Below are 18,181 nucleotides of genomic sequence, written 5' to 3' on the forward strand. Positions count from 1 at the left end.
AGTAAGTGTGGCTGTCATGGAGTTTGTGATGAGGGGTTACACTGTCAGAGTAATGTGGGCTAAGGTCAGTAATGGTATGAATGATTGGTAAGATTTTTTGAGACCAGGAATTTTTCATAGTTTACATATGTGATACACTCAATGCCTATAAGCTAGTCCAATATGCCTCTATTTTTGCCTTAGTAATTTATTTTGCAACTATGAAAACTATTTCTGTATGTTTTGTGAACTGAACTTCTGGTGGTTACTTTTCATAGTATGTTTCATTTAGAGGTTTATGAACATACTTGTATTAGCAATGTGCTCAGTTTAAAAAATGAACCAAACAAAAACACAAAACAACAAACAAGCAAGCAAGAGCCCAAAGCCAAGCACCCTTCTTGCTGAGGATGCAACTGGAGCATCTAGCTGTTTATCTGAGCTTCTGTCCGATTTGGGATTTCATTAAATGGAAAGTACTATAGAACTTTAAAGATAAAACTGCTGAAATGCAGAAAGCATTTCAACCGCCGGAGGGCAGCAACGACCAGCCATGCAGGCCTAGTTGGGTGAGCCAGGGAGACCCGATTTTCGTAGCAAGGATTTCAAGAAAGTAGAGTATCTTTTACGTTTGTCATTGCATAAGAGAATGCAGCTTACTATATAATTTTGTGCAATTTAGCATTAAGATTAATCGGAGAACTAGTGATTTGTTGAATGTCCTAGAAAAAAATTATTTAAAAACAGTCACTTTGCACTTCGAAGTGATACAGATGCTAGTCTAAGGTTATTTAAACCTATATATAGGGTTAAACCTATATTATACAGGGTTTTGATATGCTATGGCTTTAGATGTTAATTGTTCTCTTTCTTTCTCTCTCACACATACCCATCAGGAACCATCAAAACTGCAGTCTTTCAAAATTACAAAACTCTCAATTTGATGGCTTCCAAAAGCCTATGAGGTTCATTAAGCCACCTTTCAGGAAATTTATTGGGAAACCTTACCTGGTAAGCTTAAATGTGGAATTAATAACTTTTTAATTTTTTGTTCTTATGAATTTTTTTCTGCATTGTCTATGCTGATGTAAATTTAACTACCTGTGATGTCTTGACCTTTTAAATTTCAAGTGAGGCTTCATTATCTTTGGACTTTGCTCAACAATAACACTACGCATAATTTCACAAGTCTAGTGCAAGAGCACTTACTCAGATATTTGTTGAAGCATAGATTAATCCAAGTGAGCTAAAAACACTTTTATGACCAAATGCTGATACAACAAAAATAATTATTTTGCTTTTGCATACCTGTGCAGTACTCCATAACAACTTTGCTACTGCTTTTTATATCCTATCAGCAAGTTGGCTGTGGATGTGTTGCTTCAGAAAGCTAGTTTGGATTGGTATATTGAGTGAAATTAAAATATCTTTTTTTAACTAGTCCAGAAATAAGGTGGTCAGCTTTTGATCTCTTACTGAATAGCAGAAGAGGTCAAATTAAACTTTTGAACTAAATTTTAGATTCGGAATGACTGAACTTATATTACTTGTGGCTTTTTAAAAGAAGTTTGTACCTAATAATGCATTTCTTCCACTTACTGATGTACTACCTAAACTATAAGATAGAAGGCCTTATTATTGAGCAGATAACCTGAGATAATATTGAACACTTTGAGAAGAAGAATATTCTGCTGCATTCTAGTTGTCAGTGGCTGGAAGGGAAGATGTGAATCTTGTGTGGGTGGTGTTGTTACTAAAACAGTGTTTCTCATTATGATAAACGTTCTGGAAGGCTTTATTTTAAAAACAAATAAAAATGAGAAACAAATCACAGAAATAAGTGTTCCTGAGAATGGACTGTTACACAATAGAATAGCTTATCTGTGTTGATACTGTGTTTATCAAAGCTAGTTTGGGCACTTATTCTTTCTTACTCTGTCTTTCTGTGATGTACTTTTAATACTGAAATGGGCAAGATGATTATATTAGGTTTGGTAGAAATAAATTTCTCTTTTGAAAATTCGAAGTAAATGTAGTCTTATTTCCAAGTGTTTGTGTTTGTTTAACTTGGGGAAGGGATGAGATCAGAAAAGCTTTATTAATGTGTGCAGTATAATTCTAAATATTTTTCTTCTAGAGGAAACTAACATAAATTGTTGGGTTTTATATGTTGTAATTAATACCCTATGGACAGAATTCCAAAAGACCATGGAACTTCTCTGAGGTCCACCAAAAGTAGCTTTTATGTAGGCAGTTCTGACTATCACTGAAATGTAGCTGCCTTGCGGATATAACAGTGCATCTTTCAGTGTAAATCAGCACAAGTTTTTAATGGTAAGAAACCTACTTGCTCAAGACTTGAAAATGAAGTCCTCAGAAACAAGTAGTAATTGCTCATTAACTGTGTTGGGTCTGAGTTGATTTTCCCCATAGCAGTTCTATGGAAGCAAGTGTGGAAGTAGCTAGAAAGGTGTTGATAACACACTAGTGTGTTGGCTACTGCTGAGCAGTGCTCGCACAGCATCAAGGCTCTCTACCCAACATTGCCCTCTCGCTGGTAGGCTGGGGGTGGGCAAGGTCTTGGGAGGGCTTGGGACAGCTGATCCAAACTGACCAAAAGGATATTCCATACCATATGATGTCTCCTCAGCAATGAAAGCTAAGAGAAAGAAGGTGGAGGGGGGCATTTCTTATTGTGATGTTTTATCTTCTGGAGCAACTGCTACACATGGAGAAGCCCTGCTTCCTGGGCAGTGTCTGGACATTGACTGCTGATAGGAAGTAAATAATAGATTTTTTGTTTTCCTTTGCTTTTCCTTTAAACTCCCTTTATCTTGATCCATGTGGGTTTTTTCATCTTATTTTTTCATCCTCTGTCCTGCTGAGGAGGGGAGTGAGTGAGTGGTTTAGTGGGCACCTGACATCCAGCCAATTTCAACCCACCACAGTAATATAGTAATTGCAACGAAAAAGGGGGTTAGGTTGATATAGAAACTGAGTTATTGTTAGATGTCCTGAAGCTCCAGGAGGACTGCATTTTGATACCTTAATAGCGAACTGCAAAGATGCATTTTTTTAGTCCTGCACTGCAGTGAGGAGTAATCAATTCAGAACCAACAGTAGCTGTGAAGGATGGGTGTTACAAATGCAAGGCATCCTAAAGAAAGAATGACTCTTCATGAATTCAGCCATGCAGGAGCTGGTTTGCAGACAAGTAGGAAGATAAAATACTTTAGTTTGCTGTCCACATTTGTCAGTAAAAATGGAATTAATCAATGCTCACCACCTGGCTCAGAGGGCTTACAGATGTTTTGCAAATGTGCCTGCAGTACATTAATTGGCACTTCTTAATTACATACCTTCTTCTGTTTTTGTGTTTCTCTTCTTGTCTTTTAAATCTTATTCTGCTCCCCTTGTCTGTTTTCCTGTTTATCTAATGCTCAATATACAAAGTAATGCAGAACGAGGGTAACTTTTCCTGAGCAGAGCAGATCACTACTAATACAGCTAACTCATATCTGAGGCAGTACAAATAATTCAGCTGAATAAGCTAGCTTCGGTAGTGTGGTACTTCCTGTGACATGTACGTGTTTATGTGAGAATGTATGGTGCTCAGAATGCCTTTCCTTGAAGGAGTTCTTCAGGACTGGGTGCAATTGGAGAAGAGCTTATCCCGATGGGCAGTAGCTCAAGCCAAATCTCCATATGTGTAAGCTGGTAGCACTGATTTAATATTTGGTGGGGTTAAGTGGAGTGGCACCCAAGCAGCCAACTGTAATTTCAGCCACATGTATCCTTTCTGTGTTGAACAGGCATAATAAATTCAGAGCTGTGTGACTTTATCCACTACTACTTTGTTTGGAAATGTAATATTAGGAAAGTTGAAAGAAAAGAAAAACAAAAATGAAGTAAAAAGCTGCTTGTAGCTGCTTTCTGTGAGAGGGCAAATATTTGGAATTTGCCATTCAGAGAGCCTTGTATCAGAATAGTACAGTTCAGGTTTGAGCTCTGCTGAGCACCTTGAAAAGTGTAAGGACCAGGTCTAAAAGGCAGTGTTTCTGAACAATGCCTTGGGTTTAAGAAGTGGTTTGATGGATCACCAGAACACCGATGCTGGGTTGACCACACCTTTTTAAATAGGAAACATCCTAAAATGTAGGATATATTACTGGGGTGCAGCAACACGGGGGAAAAACTGAGGGAGCATTTGAAGTGTAAGCCAGAGCTAAGAATAGTTGTCGAATATGAAAGTAAATTTTGTAGTTTTGCTTGGTCTTGCAGATACTCAGGTAGATGTTGGTTCCACAGAGCTTTCCAGTTCTTGTGGGAAGCTGTTTTATGCTGCAGAAGAGGTGTAGTTATAGCACATTGTATTTGCAAATTTGTAAAGGTATGGGAAAACACATGGAAGAGTATGCAGCAGACATCTCTTCCCATTTTTACAGCTAAAACTCTCCTTAACGATTTTAAAAGCAAAGCAGAGGAAATCCAGAACAAAAACTCTAATCTTCAACATTCTTCTCAGATTGGTTTGCTCATGTTTACAGGTAAATATTGAGAGAAGTACATCAGAGTGCCAGGTTTCAGATGACAAGCATAATAATGCCAAGGCTCAGAAAATATGGTAAATATAACTTTAAAAAAAGAGCATTTGATAGGAAAAACACTGAAGCATCTTAAATTATAACACAAGATTTTAAAAATGTAATTTATTGAATGACTATTTGCATGTTTTTGTCTTTGCTAATAAAACTTCATTGAGGTTTTTTCACTGCTTGAGGAGCTGTGTGTAACAGCCTTGGTAAAAGATGGATGCTTGAAAACTGAAAGTCTGTTCAGCACATCATATCTGGTGCAAGAATGTTGCCTAATGTGAAAACAGATAATGTATTGGTCATGTTAAAATGTCCTTACATTAAACTATCAAAATGTGCTGTCAGCACCACTTTATGCTCTTCTGTTAAATGGATGATGCTAGTCATGTGGGTTAATATTAAAAGTGGAAATGGTTTTGACTTGGTTGGCCTACTTTTGGTATCTCATAATTAATTAATATGAACTTTTCAGTGCAAGGTATGAACACCTTTTACAGCAGGCCAGTGAAGAAGAGTGTTTCTTGTGGTAATATTCAATAATTGGAGGTTGAGCTTAAACTTGAGAAGAACTTGTGCCTTGAAGGTACAAGTGTCTGTCTAGCCTTTATTGTAAGAAATGTCCATCTAGCCTCGTGCCCTATTGACATAAAGAGATAGCTAAAGAGTATCTATTTGTACTTCCCTTTTTTTTTTTTTCATTTAAAACCTCTGATTTAGGAATTTCCTGAGAAGTAGACTGCTCTGTCTTGGCATCAAGTAGTTCTAATGTTTTTTTCCATGGCTGTACTTTAATCTTGAGGGAGGTGGGGATGGGGAGGAGTGTATCCATAGTTAGTTAAGACAAGCTGTGTTTTAATTCCAAAAGGTTTATTTTTAACAGGAAAGTTTCATTATTTTTATCTTGCTGAATTCTTATCTTTGAGGAGTGTATTTCAACAGGGAACTTCCTGATTTAGTTGTGTGTTCTATGGAGAAAGTTAATTTGATTTCATGGAGTATCTTCATATTCTTTGAATAAGAAGGGAGCTTGGAAGTTCCTGACATTGCTTTACCTCTGTGTTTAATTTTCCATACCTCTTTCTTCAAAAAGCCATTTTGACTACTTTATCAGTTCATAAAGTCTTACTTCCTCTCTTTTTATTCTGCTGAATCCCCTCTTGTCAGGGCAGTTTAAGATGTTAAATAGTAGGCAATAATCTCAAAAAAAAAAAGCTTAAATACCAGTTAACTTTTAACTTGGATTCTAACACCGATCTGTTGTGTTTATAGCACATACCACCACCACCCTCAGTTAGTAACAGTGTTAGAAAGTATATCCTGAAGTGTTCCTGCCACTTGAAAGTTTTTGCACTTTCTTAGAGAACAGAAATTCTGTAAACAGTAAAGCTTGTTTGCATTTATTATTAAATGGTAGTATATATAAAATTTAATGAGAGTTCTCTTAAGCTCTTTTAAAAATGTATTTGAAGCTGTTAAAATTTCCTTTTGAAAAGAGTTCAACAGCATTGAAACATTTGTGATTATTCAAGAATCGACCATAAACAAAGACTTAATTTGATTGCTAAGAGCTCATTTGGAAGTCTGTTCTGTCTGCATTACATGACTTTAATGTAGTATATAACAGTATGTAATGCTTCTGTAAATTGTATTCAATGGCGGAAGAAAATATTTTAGCAGTGTGCGTCCTCTAGAGGTAGCTGTCATGGGGGAAAGTTGGAAAGGGGCCCAAATACACGGGTAGGACAGTGGCTGGAGTAGTAGTCTGTTTTAGGCAATGATGGCTGTTTGACTGCAGCTGTTCAGTGTGGTGACACACAACAATTTCAATACCACTTGTCTATCTGACTTTTGAAACTGCGTGTTTGTGGCAGACAATCCTCAAAATGCTCTCCTGTAATACAGAGTTAAAAGTAGAATCTTCTAAGGACCAATGTAATGTGCTACATGTTTGGTTGCTGTGGTGGTGTGTGTAGTAACAGTGTATGTGTCTGCTCTAAAATACGCTAACTTAAGATGACCATATGCTAACCAGGGATATCCAGAGTACTAATCTCATTGCCCTTATTTCTGACTCAAGGGATGACTGCTATAGCAGCCTGTCTGCTACACTTGCTGCATGGAGATTGAGGCATCTGTTTGGGGGGTGGGGGGCAGGGGTGAAGAACCTTAATTGCATTGTTACCTGCTTAGATCTCTCCAAGAGGATAATATTCCAGTAGGATGCTCTGTGTCATCTTTGGCTGCTGTGGGTTCTGCCATCACTTCAGCCAGCCTGGACTCCAGGCCCCATGCTCCTGTTACTCTGGTTCCTTCAAACAGTGTCATTGTGTCAAATGCTACAAGAATGAAATGGTTGCAATATTTGTTAGTGTAACTTGGGAACTTTTTATGTTTTCTTGAATAACTTAATAACAATGGGCTAATAACTGTCTGTTTTTCCTACTAGAATTCTTACTATTCTTCAAAACCACGTGATACTTACCCTCACCGACGCATTAGAGGACACCTTGAAAATGCAGGACCCACCAGAAGGCACTTTAAGGTATGGATCAGCTTTTAGCAGATGTTACACAAAATGGCGATTCAATTCTGTTAAGTTCAGTAGCAGGAGACACATTTTTTTAAGGTATTAAATGCAATGAAAACTAGTGTTGTCATAGCCTAATTGTTTCCACTGAAACAATGGGAGGCTTAGCTTTCAGTAGGTAAGATGGCTTGCAATGGATTGAGCAGGGTTGTCCAGTATTACATCCATGCAGTTGAAGTAAGTTAACTGAAAAGTTGAGAGTGAGAATTGCAGAAATTGGACAATGACTAGAAAGCTCATCTATTCAAAAGACCAAGCTGGTCACTTTTCTTTCCTTCACTCAATGCATGTGGAAGCTCAAACTGTTTTGCAAGACAAGGAGATGTGAATTGTATTGCTTTCAAAATTGTGTTACTGCTATTAGCCCTTTGCTATAGGAATTTCTGGGGAGATAATCTCTTGTGTATACCCTGCATACTGCTATCTATGCTTTTTTTAAAAAAATTTAAACTGTGAAGCTTTATTTTCCAGGCCTCAAGATGGTAAAGGGATGGGCAACTGTGCTGCTTCTCAGGGTAGTGCAGTGGCTTTCTGATGCCTTTTGATTGTAAAATGTACATGGGTTCAGCAGAGAAGACAAAAACACTTTCTTCCTTTCCTGCAGACAGTGGCATGCTATGCATGGATCCAGTTGGAGCTCTTTATATTAGAAAAGTAGAACAACTACTTTGTTCAAATCTAAACCAACTTACACTAATTTTCTACCTTAAAATTATCCCTGCTTATTTAACAGATATGTTCTTAGGGTGAAATAACACACAGAGAAGATAGTAATCTTCCCTGTTTTGTAGATAGCGAAGTTGAAGTAAAGTTTTGATGGCTAAGTTAAGTAGCTGGCATTTTTGGATGAAATTGGGGGGGGGGCACTGTAGGTGTATGTGGTTTTGGTCCCCCGTCTCCCCCCTCCATCCCCTGACTAAACATAACTGTTGGATAAAAAGGCTTTCAGGCTCTCCCATTTAGGTGTGCTTTGCCCGTCAGTTGTAGTCAGATAGCTAAGCTAATGCTATAAAAAAATGTTAACTTTATTCTGCTGAAAAAAGTCTTTTTCCAAGATGAAGATAACAAGTTTAAGTGTCAGCCTGATACAACTATTTTAACATTTAAGGACATCATAGCATCTTAATCAGTATCTCCTCTGTCTTGTCAGCCTATAGGAGATGGAGGGATCTTTAGCACTGGCTGCCACGTCATTGAGGCAGTGTTAGTAGTTGATGTAATATAAAGAAAATGGAAGACGGCCTTCATTTACATCAACCTACAGTTCTGGTGGAGATTATGCAAGCTTGAAAGTGTCCACCTAAGTTGTCATTGTGCATATATATGAATATCGTCTGAATATTGCTGTATCCAATGATCTGTCCCATGGTGCTTTAATATTGTAGGGAAAATAGCATATGCACTCGTATGGCAGTTTGCTTATGTGTATAGCACATTTATCAGTGCCATGGAAACAGCCGTGCTGATTGACTTAATTTCATCTTTTTTTTTTTTACATTTCCTCCTGTGTAACATTCTTCCTTCCCATGCTGTTGCTGAAACCTACTTAGGAAGGTGATTTGACTATCTCCTGCACTCAGGAGACTTTCTTGGCTGATTATTTTAAAAAAAGCAAGATACAAACAAAACACCAGAAAACCATACAGAGTCACATTCCCTGCTATCCTGTCCCCTCAAAAAACTGCAAATTGCACCACATTTCTTCTTGCTATATAAAATGGGGGCATTTTAACTTAGGAAGCAAAAATGGAGATTTGCTTCAAGTATTTTAAAATCACATGTTTTTGCAGTATGTTAAACTTACTGGAAAAAAAAATTAACACATAGTTCTAAAGGGTTTGGAGAAATCTTATGAAACTTTAAAGGTCTTTTTTTGTAATGACACTTTGCAATGAATCACTAAGCCAACCTTTAAGTGGGTACATGCACAGTAATCTTCAATTCTAAACTTCACTCACTGTTTAACACAGTTCAGTGTCTTAATGGCTGTGCTGGGTTCACCCCAGCCAGCAGCTAAACATCACACAGCTGCTTGCCTGTTCTCCCCTCAACTCCCCTCCACCCCCAGGAGGATGGGAGAGAGAATATGGAGAGTAAAAGTAAGAAAACTTTTGGGTTAAGATGAAGACAGTTTATAAACTGAAGGAAAGAGGAAGAAGAAAGCGATGCAAAGGCAGTCACTCACCACCTCCAGCAAGCTGACTGATGCCCAGCTGGTCCCCAAGCAATGGCTACCTGTTCCAAAACCCTTCTCCTTAATTTCTGTTGCTGAGCAGGAGGCTATATGTCACGGAATATTCCTTTGTTCATCTTAGGTCAGCTGTCCTGGCTGTGTCTCCTCTTAGCTTTTTGCCACCCCCTACCCCAGCCTACTTGCTGAGTGGCAGAGTAGAGGAAGAAGCAGCCTTGGTTCTGTGCAGGCACTGCTCAGCAATAACCAAAGCACTGGTGTCACAGATCCAAAACACAGCACTATGGGCTTCTGTGAAGAAAATGAAGTCCATCTCAGCAGACTCAGTGCAGTGGCATACATTTGCTCATATGGACTTATTTAAGAGCTTTAGGCCATTGGTGCATAGGCATTGTCATTAGCATTATTTATAAAATAGTCTTAATGTAAAACTGGATGGCACTTTAGCAGATTTCTTTTTTCTTACTTTGAGACCAGAAGTTAATGATGTTTTCCACACGGCTTAGATTACCTCATTTTGCTCTAAGCTATGTTCGACTGCAGTACCTACATACCAAATGTATATATAGTCTGTTAACTTTGTCTACAGCTGATTCTGTTCAACATGAATAATACCCCTATTCCCCTCCCTGCCCATTTATGGAATATGTAGTACTTGAGGTGAAATTCTTAAACTGTGTGTAATCTCATTTTCAATATCTTGTACCTTTCCTATCTCTTAGTCTGCTCCTTTGCTTGTCATACAAATACAGTGGCAGACCACTAAGACCTCCTTTCTAGCCACCTCTGCCAAAGCAGAGAACCACAGCAGCTGGGGGGGAAATGGGAATGCTTAATCTTAACTATGTTCAGGGGCTTAATCCATCATTATAACTGATTAAAAATAGGTTTTCCCTATGGTAGGCATATACCTACTTCAAGAATTTACTTACACTTAGTTGTATTGTGCCTGGACTCTGATACTATTTCAGGAAAGGACACAGCCTTCTGCAAGTGTCCTCTGCCTACATGCACCATAAGAGTAACCATGAGTTTCTGATGGGGCCAGTTTCTTAGTAATCTCCTGTGCAGTAGGTGGGTGAAATGATTTAGGAAGTAATAAAACCTCTGCATTTGCATAGAGGAACCTCTGTTCTGTACAGTTCTTTCTAGGCTGTTTACCAGCCACACAGTGGAAAACAGTGGAAAAACTGATCCTAAACTTATTGCAACCTCAGAGATGTGATTTTTTTTTTTTTTCTTAAAATGATCCTTTTATCAAAAGGAGACCAATTTCACCAAAGTGATTAGGTCATGCTCAAGAGGGCTATTTCTGTGATATCTTTTGTTCTTTCCTACACTTCTGTAAAAGGTGTTTGTAAAAGATAATTTTATAGGGTCAGGAGGCTTTCTCTTTTTTTAGCTGGAAAGCCATTGTGTGTTTAAATTTAGCAGGGGTGGGGAAACTTGAAATTTAAAGGCTGAATGTATACATGAATGCTTTATGTCAAGACCACATTGGAAAACTTAAAACAACAGTACTGCAGAACTGAGACATTATGATACACTGGATTTTTCTTACTCTGAAGACTTTTACTGCCTATTTTGTTGGAGGTGTGAGTGCTTAGAAATGAAAATCTTTTTATAACTTTAACTGCTGTGATCAGTGTTAATCTTTCTGTATTCTTTCTGTATATGTATAATGCCATTCACCTGTAAGCCTTTTATTGTCTCTGTGGCCTCTGCTCCTGGTCCCACACTTGCTTAGTTTACAGTATTCCAGTCTGGAGGTAGCAAAGGCATAGAGCAATGAATGTAGGTTCAGAGCATAAGATCTCAGAACTATAGGAAAAATATATATACTGACTTCTGTTTAGTATGACTTTTTTAGACTCAACATGTGTGCGTACTGCAGGCCTGATATCTCTGAATTTGTTAGCAACAGTGAGATGTTGTCTTAAACTTTTTTGATGGTGGTTTAATTTCCTTAGTTTGAAAAAATGTCCAGATGTCGTACAATACATTTACTTTGTTGTATGAGGAAGATAATTTCATATGTTTTAAATAGTAAGTATAATACAGCAGTTCTTTGAGCAACATGGTGTAGCTAGTGGTCTGAGGAGTATTAAAAAGGGAAATAAAGGAAGGGGCTCTACACTCACAAATACATACTTCCGTTCATTGAGTACTGTTTTACACATGCAAACTGTTAATATAAACTACTGAGTTTTGGTGCCCTCATTCTGCACTTTTTTTCTTCCTTCTCCAACTCTCACAGAGCAACTTTGCAGATGGCCGTTTGCAATCCCATTATAAATCAGGCTTAGTACAGAAGGGTTTATATATTCAGGCTAAGTACCAGCGGTTGCGTTCTGTTGGTGTAAGGGGATTTACCACTAATAAATTCAGAGATGGATTTTTGAGGAAAGAAAAGGTAAGTTGGCTTAATTTATTTTTCACTAAAGCCATTTATAAAATGAATATTTGTATGATCCATTTAAATTTTTAAATCCCTATGGAATAACTTGGATGGGATTTTCTGGAATGTTGGCTCTTTGTACTTTACAGGGAAAGCTGGTTCTCCACTCTTACTTCCTTCCATGTTTGTTCCATGAAAACTTGCTGAAACTTCCTTTGGGTAATTGCAGATTAGAGGTGGCCTCTCAGATTCTGCAGTTGCATGTGTTTCAGTATTCTTTCCTTGAGTTCAGCTGATCTCTCTTCCTATTTACAGGAAGACAAAGTGGCCCTCTAAAAATATTATGTCCTCTTAGGCTATGGCTTTACAACTTGAAGGGTATAAATTTTAACTATGTCTGTGTTTCTCTTTGTTATGTTACCTTAAGTTAATCATGTGCCTTAAAGTACACACTGGAGTGCTGTTCTGAATAAAGCATCCTACAATATATGATGTCTGTGTAAAATGGTTTGATAGGCTCAAGGTGAAATAATTAGGTGCATCTGTTTTATGACACCTTTTGATATGTGGAGTGTGGGACAAGGATAATCTCAATCTGCAGAAAAATTTTTGAACCATATAAAATGCTACAGCTTTTGTCAGTAGTGAAAACATTCTAAATCCTTTATTAGAATTGATCAAGTATGATCAAAGTAGTATGAGGTTACTTGTGACATCAGAGAATTGGATTAGATGACCTACACAGCCCCTTGCAGTTCTGTGTTCCTGTGCAAATTCTTATTTGTTTTGTAATTCTGTGTCCACCTAGCTACAAGTAAATATACTTGCATAACTATTTGTAGTTGGATTAGAGTTCACTTCTTAGAGCATAGAAGCATAGGTTCTTAAGAGCTGTTTTCAAAAAACCCTGCAAGTTTACAGCCCCAGGGTGGGGGGTGGTGGTGCTGGTAAAACACACACCACACCCTTCCCCCCCCAAATCTAGCACATGCATCACATATCCCCCCCCCCCTCCAAAACCTACCAAAAAATACAAACCAAAGACAGACCACAAGGAAGAAAACCAAATACTTGTTAAATGGACAACTTGAGACACTTGTTACTGAAGTACACTGGTGAATGCCTTTTGCATTTGCATGGACTTGGAGAAATATGATCTCTGAGGGCTAAATTGAATTGGAATTGGTGGGAAATAGATGGAGAAGGATTTTTTCAAAGATGGTGACTTTGTAAAATGGGCATAGAAGTGCTGTAATTTTGTTGTAGTGAGATTTTCTCTAATTTCCAGTGGTTTTCTATAACTGGGTATTAAGGTTCTTGTCTGGAACCTATAAAGCATGCTTAATACAGTCTGGCTGCTGGAGATTAAGATTTGAGTTAAAGAAGTATAATAAGATCTGAATATTGATTTTTAGGCCCAATGAAGAACTTGAGTATCTTTGAGTTAAAGTAAAATAAATCCTGAAGAATAAGTATGACAGCCATTTTCTTAACAACATACTGATTGCTGGTTGGCTAATTCTTCAAAAACAAAACTGTTCCTGAGACTGTGGCATTTCCCTTATTTTGCCTGATGTGAGGATTAAACTCCTTGAGATTTGTTAAACTGGTCTTTGAACATCTTTATTTCACCCTTTTGAAATAATGATGCATATGCATTCTTTAAGGTACGATTTTTATACCTGGACTTTTTCAATCAATAATTGAAAGACTCTTGTATGTTACATACTATAATAATACAGTACTTATGAAAGCTGGGAGGCTTTATTTTCCACTGCTACAACTTGAAAGTAATGTTATTTTTCTCTCTGTAGGGAAACTTAAATATTGCCACAGAAACCTGAACTGAGGTGTGATCCTGAAGTTGAAACAGATAACACATCAAAGGGAGCATCTGTTCATTTTTTGACAACTTTGTCAAGACTTAAAATAGGATAAAGGAACTAACACTGTAACTTTCTTGATTACAAATAACTTTATTTTTCAGTAGTGGAATGCTGCAGAACTTTTTTACAGTTTTAATAATTGCTTTTAAAGTACAGTATTCAACTGAAATGTTGTAGTATGTACCTTTAGTTCCTCTTGCATACCAGTCTCGAGTAAAGAAGTCATTGAAGGGAGTCTTATTTATTGAATACTTTTTCTTCCAAGCATGATGTTACAGATGGAACTGGAGTTGTTATACCCAGAGGTTTATATGTTGAAAGTTTATTGCTTATGTAATAAAAAAAGGAAAAAAAAAAGTGCCTGAATTGTTTGGTAATAGCACATTAGCTCAGGATTTTCCAAGTAATGACCTTCTAGGTTGTGCAATAGATTTTACACCTCTGTTCAGTCATTTCTGTAAAACAGTATTTTGTATAAGTTTAGTTTAATAGTCTACTTGAGTTTATGTATATACATTTGTAAATTGTTAGAATGTTGAGAGAACTTTCAGTATTTGATTAATGAATGGTAACAGGCAGGTATGTAATGTACTGTAGCAGTAGCTTATAACTGCACTGAAAGCATGCTTGGATTGGTAGAGGATTAGTTGGTCTGTATTCAAAATTATTCTGTATCGTTATATTTTTTGGTGTATGACATTCTTGACCAAGCCACATGTTCTCTAATCTTTTTCGTCATAAATGACTTGGTGATTTCCTGGATTCTGAAATTGGGGCCTGAAGTATTTAATTACAAGAAAAACAAGAAACGTAAGTTTTTATAAGCATGTCTTCTAACAAGGCTATTCATAACAAACTGCTTTAAATGCAGATAGTTTGTAATTTTTTTCAATATCCCAGTAATTCTCTGAAGTTTACTGCAGTAGTTATGCTGTGTGCAAAACTCAAATGGCCAGACATGTTTTATAAGCAGCTATAAACAATGTTGTGCTTATTTCCTGTTTATAGCCTTTGCCTTAATATATAATATATGATAGGGTTGTGTGTATGTATTACAGATTTGTTGAGAATTTTTGTTGCTGTAAAATTAAAGATGCATAGCAAGTAGCTTTCAGAGATCTTCAGTAAAAAAGCTATTCACCATATCCAGAATATATGCATGCTAATCTATTTCCATCACTTCCAAGACAGTGTTAGCAATACCGAATGCAGACTAGTCTCTGTTTTGGGTAGTAGATCAGAATTCTAATACTGGGTAGAGGTATGTTCAGAGAAAAATATCTTTTTGGGCAGGGAAGGTCAGAATATGATTTCTGCATGCTTTTTTGGTAATGTTTTTTCCACAATGCCTTCAGTAGAGAGACTACATGAAAGTGTAGTTATGGTTCAGAACAGCTAAATAGTGTCCCTTAAAATTTTCATATCAGTGGTACGTGTTGCTTAGTGTTCACAGGGAATAAGCAAGCAGGAAGTGTGCCACATTCATTGATGTTGTGGTCATTCGAGAATAACACCAGATGGTTTGTTTCTAAAACCCATGTTCTCAGTTTAAATCATGATCTTTAATGATTCAGCTAGTTTTTTCAGTAACTTTGACACGCATCCACAAAATTGGAAACTAAAGGAAAGTAATTCCCTGGTCAAATAGAGGCAGGCACCTTTCTGCAGATAAGAAAATGTTTATTTACTGATGCTGTCAGTGATTAATCTGGAAAATCGTTCTGTGTAGATTTACTGGGAGATGAAAATAAGGAATTGAAACAGATTAAGTGAGTCAACCCAAAGCAAATGTGGCATAACTGCAGCTGAGCAGTCTGCTGGCAGGGGATTGCTGCATGTACCCTGCAGATGAGGGCAGGTTTACCCTCTAGCTGGCAAGCTATTCACGCTGCTCCTGAATGTGCTAAAGCACTGAAAAACACATAAGTGAAACTTTGTACGATACAGGACAAACTACTGAAGCTATATTGTCTTATTCAACAGGATACTGCTGTTACTGTAAACTTCCTGCAGTGTTCTTATTAAAGCCTGGAAGAGAACTCACTGAGCAAATGGGAAAAGTGGATACATGAAGAAACTTCTGCCATGGCAGTTTTGCTAACACTGTTGGGAAGTAATGCTGAAGTAATCAGACTTCAGTTAGTTAATGCTGCTTTAAACAGGTTTAAAAGTGTGACTGGCTCTGACTTTGTGCTTTCTCTTTTTTTACCTCTGCATGACTAGGTATCTGTAATTTATTTCTACAACTGTGAGCAACATAGTACAAACATTTGGGGGGTTTTGGCATGCTTACTGACCTCTTTTTTTTTTTTTTCCCCTTCCTACCTTTGGTCCCAAGATGAATGTCATGATGAAAAGTAGTCACTGTTTCAGTTATTTTACCATTTATTTAAGGTGATACCATTTGTTCAAATAACACTCTTTACCAGTAGCTTCACTAATTTGGGATTCTGTCATGATAATTTTCCTATTTTATAAAATCCATACAGAAATTGAAATCTGTGATTGACTTAGGTGCTAGAGGCACCTACTCTGATGTTACCTGGTGTGAGACATTACTATGTAGATATCTTTGTGAATTAGAGACTTGTCTACTCATAAATCATCTTATTTGTTCTTTTAGCACAGAAAAGTTCTGTTGTACTGGAATATAGTGTATTGAAGTTACTGATTGGGTTGTGAAGGCACAAGAAAAAGTGTTAAGTAGAAGAAAGGTCAATTTACTTGAATAACTCGGTGCCTTTCTGTATTGTGACTGCATTGTAGAAAACACCTGTACAAAGACTTAAGTAATATACTGATTATTGCATTGTTTCTAATGGGAGCACGGACTGGTAATTTGTTTAAAAAAACACTTTAAATGTGTAATCCTCAGCAGGAAAACAGTGTCTGTTGTATTAGTAAAGTCTGTCACTGCATTTGCATTGGAAGGGCAAGTTAAAAATGTGATTGTCTAAGAGCTTTCTAGCTTTGTTTTATACTTTGAAAATATAAATGTGAATTGCCTTTCTTTTGGTTGACTTGAAATGGCTGTTAAATGCTCATGTCATTCTCAATTTTTCACATGTGAAATTGTTTTTTTAAATGGATATCCAAAATGCAATGGATTTATTATGACTAGTCTTCCTTATAAATGTCTGAAATAATAAGTTGTTGTGATATTAGCATTTATATTGGTGATCCATTTAATCTTTCCATAGATTGGTTAGAATCCTCATTTTAAGCTTTGTGATGACTGAGTTCACATAGTTAACAAAATTCTGGGGCTAGTAAGAAGCAACACCTTGCAAGGCTTCTACAAGCCTGCCTTAACTGTAATAATTACATGTTTAAAATCACCTTACCTGATGGATTTAGATGGTCTTGAGACCTGGACATAACTAACTCAACTCAGGTAACTGATAGCAGAGGATGGGAGTAAATTCAGCTGATTGCCAGTTGTGTTAATGGTTTACCTGCTGCCTTTCTCTCCCAGAGCCTCAGGGTGAAATGCTGGTTTTTCTTTATATGAACTTAGTTGCTTTAAAAACAAAACAGAAAACAAGATTACACTTTCTTGTGGCATTATAAAGGGCAGGGTTCTCAAAACTTGCTTGTTACATGTTGTAATTTTCTGCCATGTCTTGGAAATGGATAGTGAGAGTTGCTTGGAGAAGATGATTAACGATTATAGCAAACAGACTTGACTTCTCGGTGTTCACCTTACAAGACTGTAAACACAGGGAGGTCTGTAACTTCTTGCTTTCTGAAGGGATACTTTCCCATGCTGTGTAGAAACATGCCTCTTGCCTTTCTTTAAGCATCTGAACAGCTATCCACAAAGTTCTCTATGGGAGAGCTCTCTAAAAGAAAGATTTCAGACTTGCATCCTAATGAATATGGAGGGAAAAAAAGGATGTTTCTGCGTGTAACTCTGGCCCTTGACAGACTTAATTCCATCGCTGCAGGATTGGGAGATAGGAGGTTCTTTAACCTCCTTACAAAGGAGGAAAGAAGAAAAAAAAAAAGCCATTTCAAGATCTTTGAAAGCCTACTTGTAACACTTGAGTCCTTAATAGACCTTAAGGATAGTGATGAATGTGTCTAAGTGTTCTGTTGCAAGCTTAGTGAGTGTAAATTTTCAGTGTTAAGATCAGAGAAAACTATTGTCATAACATGTGCCCCTTCCTTCTGTGCCTGATGGTTTTTGTCATTGGAGGGGTATTTGAGTAGTTATTTAGCCATGTGGTTTAAGAGCTCTATGCTGCCTGCCACTTTAATACGGTTTTCTTCTGTTCACTGTTCATTGCTCTCAATTTTGTCTAAGCAGTCTAAATCTTGTGGTTTTTTAATATTTCATTTTCTGTAAATAATGTAGTAGATGGCTTTTATTTTGTGACTGACTTCTCTTTTGTCTTTATTGTTGAGGGAAGAGACAGGGTGGAAACCATTGCTGTTCAAGTACACTCTTCATGGAATTAAAAAAGCCTCATTGTTTTGTTTTAAGAATAGCAGGACTTCCCCCCCACCCCCAGTTGAATGAGGATGTGGACTAATGTCCACTTC

The 18,181-nt window shown here is 37.2% G+C and overlaps 1 protein-coding gene across 5 annotated transcripts in view; it reads left to right on the plus strand.

Moving 5' to 3' along the window:
- The window catches only part of BCLAF3 (BCLAF1 and THRAP3 family member 3), a 33,888-nt gene extending 17,246 nt beyond the window's left edge, over positions 1 to 16,642 (plus strand). For 2 of the 5 annotated variants that reach the window (XM_074906299.1, XM_074906310.1), the window contains exons 9-11: positions 876 to 990; positions 7,021 to 7,116; positions 11,610 to 16,642. In XM_074906299.1, the coding sequence (XP_074762400.1) occupies positions 876 to 990; positions 7,021 to 7,116; positions 11,610 to 11,840 (442 nt within the window). In that variant the 3' untranslated portion in view covers positions 11,841 to 16,642. The remainder of the gene's footprint in view (positions 1 to 875; positions 991 to 7,020; positions 7,117 to 11,609) is intronic. The other 3 variants (XR_012633669.1, XM_074906320.1, XM_074906329.1) reach the window with 3 other exon arrangements.
- Positions 16,643 to 18,181: the final 1,539 nt, after the last annotated feature.

Source organism: Athene noctua, chromosome 1 (assembly GCF_965140245.1).
Source record: "Athene noctua chromosome 1, bAthNoc1.hap1.1, whole genome shotgun sequence".
Classification (NCBI taxonomy): Eukaryota; Metazoa; Chordata; class Aves; order Strigiformes; family Strigidae; genus Athene; species Athene noctua.